General features: G+C 39.6%; 1 protein-coding gene across 2 annotated transcripts in view; it reads left to right on the forward strand.

Moving 5' to 3' along the window:
- The window catches only part of LOC144959478 (uncharacterized), a 55389-nt gene that overhangs the window by 16262 nt on the left and 29127 nt on the right, over nucleotides 1–10000 (forward strand). For both annotated transcript variants that reach the window (XM_078892086.1, XM_078892087.1), the window contains one exon: nucleotides 1085–1253. In XM_078892086.1, the coding sequence (XP_078748212.1) occupies nucleotides 1085–1253 (169 nt within the window). The remainder of the gene's footprint in view (nucleotides 1–1084; nucleotides 1254–10000) is intronic.

Genomic DNA, 10000 nt, shown 5'->3' on the forward strand with positions numbered 1-10000 from the left:
AAACATTTATTTGAACTGTTCTCAATAAAATATGTGAACTTAACTCAGGCTTTACAATGGGAGCGATCTATATTCATGTTTTCGTCCAACGTAGTCATCGATCACATGATTTGTCGCTGTATAACGATTGGACATTTCTCAATAAATGTAAACACGCTGCTTTGTTTATGAAAGGTGTAAACATTCCCATGTGTCAAGTCTGTTAACTCTTAAATGATGCGCGATACGACGTGTACATATATGAAGGTCTGCTATCCGAACCCACTTATGGGCCTATTTTATAACATTGTAATGGACAATATTTTGCGTGATTTTTTTTGAGATTTCCATTACAAAAATTAACCCATCAAGAATTGGGTTATCAGACCTGCAAATAAGTGAACGTCGACACGATATAATTAAAGTGAGGAGAAATGCAAACTTTGAGGGGATTTTTGTTTGTTTTTGTTTGATTGTTTTTTTTGTTCTTGTTTTTTTTTTTTTTTTAATGCAAAAAATAGTAGCTCTATACTTTTTACCATAACGAAACAAAATTTACTCCCAATTTCATATTTGTAGCTAAACATTAATTTCCATCACCCAATATATCCCTACATACCTAATACAGTTTTTAGACCGTGGGTCACAGATTATAATGAGCTTTATAAATAATAAATAATAATGAGCTTTTGTATAGCGCAATATCCACTTAGCGTGCTCAAAGCGCTTTACAAGGGGTCCCTGTCCAACAGCAACAATTAACATTTAGGACGGGACATGCCGCCTGTTAGGCGATATTACAATTTTTCGGACAAAGACAACGCTGTTAACGGCAAGGTACTCATGTTACACCTGAGTACGATGAGAGAATGTGAGTAAAGAGCCTTTTCCAAGGACTCAACTATGCGTCGAGCGAGGCTCGAACCCAGGACCTTCCGATCCGAAAGCGAGTGTCATACCAGTAGACCACATAGCCTCACGATTCTATTTTTATCTTGCTGCTTGCGGATCTGTTTGGTTGGAGTTACACCCCAAAAACAAATTTCCCCCGGATATGAAAAAAAAAAAAAAGAAAGGAAATTTAAGTTTTACCTTTACTTTACAGACACTTCACCGACCTGTGACCCCCCAGCCAAGATGGGATCGCCCTATTCTTTTTTCTACGAAATCAACGACTCCTTCACAGAAGGCGTCTCATTTAAAATCGACCGTCCACTTTCGGGGCTTGAGGGTGCAGCTTTATGTGTGCCAAATTTACCTGATCTTCCAGCTGCGTAAGTTTTTATTATTGAAACTAAAGTCCTTCATCCTTCTCCTCCTCCTCCTCCTCCTCCTCCTCATCATCATCATCATCATCATCATCATCATCATCATCATCATCATCATCATCATTTATCATCATCATCTTCATCATCATCAACATCGTCATCATCATCATCATCATCATCATCATCATCACCACCATCATCATTATCATCATTTATCATCATCATCATCATCATCATCATCATCATCATCATCATCATCATCATCATCATCATCATTTATCATCATCATCATCATCATCATCCTCATCATCATCGTCATCATCGTCATCATCATCATCATCGTCATCACCATCATCGTCATCATCATCATCATCATCATCATCATCATCATCATCATCATCATCATCATCATCATCATCATCATAAAATATATATATATATATATATATATATATATATATATATATATATATATATATATATATATATATATATATATATATATATATATATATCTTCTTCTTCTAGGTTCCATGCCTGGTCCAGGCTTCGGATACTGCATGAATTATCTCTCTCCATTCCTCCCTGTCTCTTGCTTTTTCAAACAGCTCTTGGATTGTTAGGTTGGTGAAGCCCTTCAGTTGGTCTATGAGTGTTTTTCTTTGTCTCCCCCGGGCGCGTTTACCAGGTATTTTTCCACAACTTGCCAGGTATTCATTCTTATCTTTCCTTACTATGTGTCCGAAAAAGGATAGTTGTCGATCCGCTATTAAGGGCATTAGTTTCCTTTGTTGGTATGTTTGTTTTAGCACTTCTTCGTTCGTTTTGTGTGCAGTAGGACGATATTCTCTGCATCCTTCTCAAACACCACATTTCAAAAGCTTCAATGTTCTTTTGTGTTTCTGCATTTGTAGTCCAGCTTTCGCATCCGTATAACAAGATTGGCCACACGTAGCACTTCAAGACTCGGAATCTAATCCCGAACGACATCTGTTTGTTTTTCAAAATGTTTCCGAGGTCCATGAAGGCCTGTTTGGCTTGAGTTATTCTTGCTCGTATGTCTCGGTTACATCTTCCATCTGTTGTCACTATTGAACCTAGGTATTTAAAACTTTCTACGTTGGTAAATTGCTCGCCGTGAATCGTTATATTGCAGGTGTTGTTGCTTTCGGGGTTTTTCTGTATTACCATGCATTCCGTTTTGGTGATATTCACTTCCATTCCCTTGGCTTCACTATCTACTACCACTTTGTCAACAATCTTTTGAAGTTGGATTTCTGATGTTGCAGTGAGTACCGTATCGTCTGCGTATCTTATATTATTTCTGTTGTGGCCTCCTACTTTTATTCCCTCCATATTAGTTATGCCCCTCATGATTGTTTCTTGGTATAGATTAAACAGATCTGGTGAGGCAACACACCCTTGACGGACTCCTTTCTTAATAGGAATGTAATTTCCTGTAGAGTTTCCGATTTTGATAGATGCCTGCTGGGTGTAGTATAATGTTTGCATGAGTCTGAGGTCTTTCTCATCAGCGCCAATGGAGTGCAGTTGTTTTAGTATTTCTTCGTGGCGTACTCTATCAAAAGCTTTTTTGTAGTTGACAAAACAGAGGTATAGTGGGGTCTGAACCTGTATAGCTCTTTCACTTAAAACACGGAGGAGGTATATTGCGTTCCTTGTCCCTCTGTCAGGTTGGAATCCATATTGTTCTTCTGCGATTTCGGGGTTAATCTTATTCCTTAGCCTGTTGATAATTATACGCAACAGTATTTTGTTGATGTGGCTTATTAAACTTATAGTTCTAAAATTTTCGCATCTGACTGCACCTGCTTTCTTTGGTATTGCTATGAAAATAGAGTTACAGAGATCTTCTGGAATTTTCCCAGTGTTGTATATATTGTTGAATAATATGTGAAGTTCATCAATTGCTAGATCTCCTAGGCTTTTTAATACCTCTACAGATATTTCATCAGGGCCTGTTGCTTTACCATCCCTCATTCGTTCCATGGCATGTTCAATTTCACTTTTGGTGATGTTTGGCCCGCTTAATGGTTCTTTGAATTTCAGTGGTGGTTCATTTCTATTTGGATCATTGTACAGTTCGCCTATGTATTCTACCCATCGGCTTTCTATATGTTGTTCTTCAAATAGCAGTTCCCCTTGTTTGTTTTGGATACAACTTCCTGCCACTTTGCTTTTCCTTTTCCCTGATAGTTCTTTTATTCTTTGGTGAGCTTGTTGGGGGTTGGGTTTGTATTCTCTTTCGATTTCGCAGCATTTCCAGTCTAGATAGTTCTCGTGTGCCTCGATGCATTTGGATTTAATGTGGTTGTTCAATGTTTGGTATTCTGCAGACCCTCTGTTGCATTTTCGTCTTACTTCAAATAGGTTTAGAATTTCATTTGTCATCCATTCCTTTTTGCTGTTTATTTGAGCTATTGGTAAATGCTTTTCTGCAGTTGCTTTGACACACTTTTGGAATATATCAAATTGTTTTTCACATTTTTCGTTATCAGGTTCACTTTGGCTTTGTATCATGAGTGCATTTTCAAATTCTTCTCTCATTTTTGTTTGTATGTCATTGTCTTTGCATAACCTGTAATCCCTCTTTATTCTACCAGCTGTTCTCTGAAAAGCTTTAAACTTTATCCTTACTGTACAAACAACTGGGACATGGTCACTGTCTACATCGGCACCTGGGTAGGTTTTGCAATTTAATATGCCATTTCTGAATCTTGATGATACTGCTATAAAATCTATCTGGTTCCTTGCTCTGTCCCCTGGTGATTGCCATGTCCAGGTTCTTCTTGGGTGTTGTTGAAACCAGGTGTTTGAAATCATTAATTTATTTGTTCTACACCAATCTGCCCAGATGTTTCCTCGTTCATTTCTGTCTCCGAGTCCATGTGGTCCGATTATGTCACCATCTCTGCCTCTGCCAATCTTAGCATTTAGGTCTCCCATTACCATAAGGACTTCTTGTGATTTACACATTCGTTTTGCTTTGTCTAGTGAATGGTAAAACTCTGTCATATCTGCATCTGTCGCCTCTTCTGTTGGTGCATAGACTTGAATAATATTGGTGTCAACTACAGGTCCTCTTAGCTTAACCAGCAAAACTCTGTCTGAGATTGCTACGTGGCCTTTGTAAAATTTGGTTGATTGTTGGTCTAAGATCATCCCTACTCCTTTTTGGAAAGAGGTTCCACCACTCCATATGATCTTATATGTCGTGTTGTTTTCTTGTTTTGACATGGTTCCCTGCTCTTTCCATCTCATCTCTGCCAGGCCAAGAATATTTATTTTGAGCCGTTTCATTTCTTTTAGAATGTTGTTTAGTTTTCCTTTTTGGGCACAGGTCCTGACATTCCATGTCCCAATTTTGGTTTTGTCACATTTGTTAAATTTATTTCGCCTAGTAACTGGCTGACGGTTCGGTGTGACCTGACGAACATCACGCTCCCAACCGAGCGAGGCAGCAGTCTTCCGTGAAAACATGCTCCTCTTTACGCTGTCACCGTTTAACTTTTTGGACTTATTCATGCAGTTAACTCGGCAACGTTACAAGAATGGTTTGCCATTGCCTATTCTTGTCGCCCTCTGCAGTTGGCCAGCTTGACCTGTTACCGTTCGACACCACGAGGAGGTTGCAGTAGGGCTTGATGATGATCTATCTTTGCAGACTTGGCATCATCAATTTGTCGAACATATATATATATATATATATATATATATATATATATATATATATATATATATATATATATAATATATATATATATCGTCGACGTCCGACTCTAACCGTGTAAGTGCAGGAACTACACTTTCGAGAAAAGTGAAAAAAACTTTATTACCGCTCCTTTCGCATGGATATGAGGTCAACACTGCCTACAAGTGTTTAAGAATGCATTTCTGATAACACACAATTGCCTGTTTTAAAAAGTTGATGACATTTAAAGAAATATTGCGCATACACGAATAGCGCCGACAAATCCGTCAGCTATTGCACGGATAGGGCCGTGTTCGTTTAGCGCCCGACCGTTTCTCTGCAAGGTGGCGTGACGTAAACACGGATAGGGCATTGCACGCATAGCGCCTGTCAGAAACTGTCATCACTGTGCACAGCAAAGGTACTTGGACGGTTCTCATCGTACCGTTTTTGTTATTTCTATAACAATATGCTACACGTTACTCATGGAAGAAAAATCATAATTTACTCATTTTTCTCATAGTCAATATCTGTGATTGTACCAAAGCGTTGAATGCAAATACTGAAAAAAATTGGTTGTTCGGCTACATATTAAATACATAGCATTTATATAGCGCTGATCTACAGTTGACACCATGCTCTAAGCGCTTAATTGCCTCGCATCTGGAAATTGTAAGAGTGGGTGGGCGTGCTCTTTACTTCCTTTAAGAGCAAGACTTTTTTACTTTTATAGTAAAAATGTACAGTATTTATACATTCGTTCATGAATATGCATGATTAGGCGCTACATCTTGCAAATATCATAACTAAATAAATAATATATTGAGCGCACAAATTGCGATAAAAGGATAAAAGAATGTACATACGAGTAATGTATTATTAATAAAGTCATACACCCATAAATGATAAAGATATCGACCGATTTGGTCATTCACTCTCTTTTAGGGACCATGTCTGTCTTACGACTAGAACTGGATCGTATGCAATCAACTCTTTCGTATTGCCATGGCGCATACATTTGGATTATGGTTTGTTTTTAAGGGTTTTACGGCGCTTGCAACACATTTAGGTTATATCAGCGCCTGTAAAAAGGAAGAAAATGGAATAGTAAAAAGTTCTAGAATTACAATTAAAGTACCCAAGAGATAGTTATAGTAAGACAAAGAGGAATGGGGACAAATAGAGATCAGACGTAGATTCCAAGAGCATACCATCAATATACTTAGTTTGAGATCACCTATAAGTCTCATCCGGACACAAGCACAAAATCCAACAAAGAGGAACACACTCAAATGCTTACATTATTATGGTAGTTACAAAATACTCAAGCCATTTATAACACTTTTGGAGGGGTTTATTTTACAAGATTAACCAACAATTTTTGGTCAGTTAAAAACACAATTTGCAAATTTGATTCAATAATTCCTAGGCCTTAATATTGATACAAATTAAAATAAATATACAACAATATCAATAATGCATAAAAATGTTATAACGATGATAGCATTTCTTTTGTCTCAATAATTCACCAATAGGGTGCACTATAACACATGGCATATTACATCATAATATCTACTAATACATGTAAGGGAGAGACTGCCCCTCCGCTTTACACACACACACACACACACACACACACACACACACACACACAAACACACACACAGTTTCTGGTTTTAAAAGACATCTGATTTCACACGAAATGCAAAATTAACTCAAAATTAGTCATGGGGCAATGCATCAAAGAATGGGTGTAAGTCGCGTGGTATTACAGCCTTCAGTTCCTGAAGGTGCCTCCACTTTGTTCCTTTGATAATTTTTGGGCCTGTAAACAGCGGGTTAGGTTCTTTAATTATTTGAGTGCTGTTTCCCCGTACAGAGAACTCTTCCCATTCTTCGTTATAGAGCAGCTTGTAGCTAATTTTGCCATCAGATGTGTACTTTAAACATCTGATGTCGACCACTTGGGGGTCGCCTTTCTTTTTTCCTGGCCGGATGCTTTTTAGTCCACAAATGTCATCAAAATTGCGGAAAAATGTGTTATCAACATACTGCACTTGATACGGACCAGGATCCTGTCTTGCTGCTTCGATGTACCTGGTGTAGTCAGCTGGACAGAAAATTTTTTGATTTTTTATTTTCTCTTCAATTTTTTGGTGCACGCTGTCCACCTCCATTTGAGTGTGTCCCTTTTCCAAGTATTTATGGAGAATTGTGATGTCCATTGTTTGCGCTGTGTACGTCAGCGCTTTAGCCAATGTTGTATTTCTATTTTGATAGGGGCATCCATCAGAATAAATAATGAAGGTCTTGCATGGCGGTGTCACATTTTGTCTGATGTAATCTGTGATACAAGAGGCAAATTCATTTGCCGTCAGACCACCTTGCCCTTCATGCCACAGATAACATCTTACATCCCTTGACCTCTCATCATAAATGGTGAAGTTATGCACGCAGAGCTTTGTGCGATAATACAAGGCCGAGGCTTGGAGTGCTGGCGCCAACAGAACAGCTTGGAGATCCATTGTTACCATGACTATATCTCCATTTGATGCTTTGGCCATCTCTTTATCAGATTCTTTTGCCGCTCGACCCTCATCTTTTTTAAGCACGTGGAGATCATATGCGGCGTCATCAATGTTTCCCTCCTCGTGACCAACACAGATGTCGCACTGGTCCTTTCTTGGCTTAAAAATGTCGTAATTGCCAAGAGACATTTCATCGTATACCAGTTGCCTTGAAGCTGGTTGGAGGTTGTGTTCAATGCACCATTTCTTGTATTCTTGATGGATGTCGCTTTTCTTGTTGAAGGATCTCACGAAGTATTTTTTAGTCGAGCTTTTTCGGCAGTAGTGAGATGGCATGTTGTCTAAGGATGCCAGGAATTCTTGAATTTTTACTCTGCCTGGGGACTCTCGGGGCTCCCTTGCGGATCCAGAGCTGCCTTCGCCAAGAATCTGGGCCCGAACATAATGCTGCGTAAGCCTCGTGGTGTTTAAAAACATGGTTTTACAGACTGGGACCACGTGTGCGCCAATGTTCAGGTGATACCTCAGGGTATTCTGTCGACCACTTCCTGTCTGCTCACTTCGGGGCCTCGCGACATCATCTCTATTTACAAGGTTCTTTATGAATGTCTCCTTCTGAGGCCAAGACAGTGACCAAACATATTGGTGGATCTCCTCTCTTTTCTCGTCGGCGACGTCCTCGCATTTTGCCCAAGTAGCCTTGCATCCACATCTTCTACCTAGCTCCTTCGCTGCCTTTTCCACCATTACATACTTTCCTGTTCCTTTCTCATACTTCCGTCCCATATACGACTCGCCCTTTGCTCTCTTCGTCTTATTAACATTTTTCTGCCACTTGCTTTCATCGGCTCTTCTTTTTTTACCCCTTTGGAGAGTGTTAGTATCAGCGTCTCCGGGGTTTTCATGGCTCTCCGTTTCTTCGATGGTTCTATTGCTATCTTCTTCTACACCTATTGTTTCCATTTCATGGTTCTCCGTTTCTTCGATGGTTCTATTGCTATCTTCTTCTACACCTATTGTTTCCATTTCATGGTTCTCCGTTTCTTCGATGGTTCTATTGCTATCTTCTTCTACACCTATTGTTTCCATTTCATGGTTCTCCGTTTCTTCGATGGTTCTATTGCTAACTTCCATTGGGGAAATATTCTCCTGATCCGCATGAACTCTTTCCAGATTGTCGGTGTCAAGACTTTGACTAAAGGGGCAGTTGGCGATGCTGTTGCCGTGTGTCAAAATACTTCCCTTTTGGAGAATATCTACATCACTACTAAGGTCCCTGACATATTGCTCCTCCATGAAAGGAACAAGTTCGGTGAAAGAAATATCATTGATACATGTTTCTTGATGTTCGTTGGAAGATGCGACAGGCGTGGCAGCTGCCACTGCTTGGTCCCCTTCCTCAGGGGTATGGGACAAATGGCTGGCGGGTTCCTGCTGGGTCATCTGCTGCTGTGCCAGACGCAACATTCGCATAGCTCTGCTGTTGGGGTCCATCACCTGTGGATGTATACAGATGTACGTATATATGTATGTGACAGGAAATGTGAGGGAGAAAGGGAGAGAAGGCATAGTGGATTATACCACAAAGGATAGTCGATAAACAGTGTCAATAAGTCAAGCACCAATCAATGCCTCAAACGGGTGATTGCAAAAGGTAACATGTGCAAAGAACAAGACAGGGGTTACACTTGGGCGGTTACATTTGAAGACCAAAGTTAAACTGTTGCTATTCCTCCGCACCTCTCTCTCTCTCTCTCTCTCCTCTCTCTCTCTCTCTCTCTCTCTCTCTCTCTCACACACACACACACACACACCTATATGCACACAGAACTATCTATGTTTCAATCATGCGATAAAAGGACAGTTGCAAAGTTAATGTTGTTGTAAGCTTGTCTGCTAAGTGCCAAGCATAAAGTGACAGAAGCATTCATCGTATTCATATAAGCTTGAAAGTGAAGCAACTTTAACTAGTTGTAATATGTATTTTCCACACTCACCTTCTCTGCGTTATTCTGACAAAGTACTGTGCCGGTCTGAGGAATGTGGTTGTCCAGGCGGAGGAGTATCGTCTCAATTAAATGTTGATCTGTGGAAAATGAGATATGAATCATCATCATCATCATCATCATCATCATCATCATCATCGTCGTCGTCGTCGTTGTCGTCTTCATCATCATAATCATCATCGTCGTCGTCATCGTCATCATCATCATCATCATCATCAGCAGCAGCATCAAGATCATCATATTCACAGTCGTTACAATCATGATCACCGTCATCATCATCATCATCATCATCATCATCATCATCATCATCATCATCATCATCATCGTTATCATCATCCCTAATACCACACCACCATCCTCACCATAACCATCATCATCATCATCACTACCACCACCACCGCCGACACCATCATTTTCATCGTCGTCGTTGTCGACATTATCATTTTGATATATTATACAATGCACGATTCAATCCTATAGTATAAAACAATAGGAAAAACATTCCCT

This window comes from Berghia stephanieae, chromosome 14 (genome assembly GCF_034508935.2).
Source record: "Berghia stephanieae isolate SIO BIC M18660-M18661 chromosome 14, UCSD_Bste_1.3, whole genome shotgun sequence".
Taxonomy (NCBI): domain Eukaryota; kingdom Metazoa; phylum Mollusca; class Gastropoda; order Nudibranchia; family Aeolidiidae; genus Berghia; species Berghia stephanieae.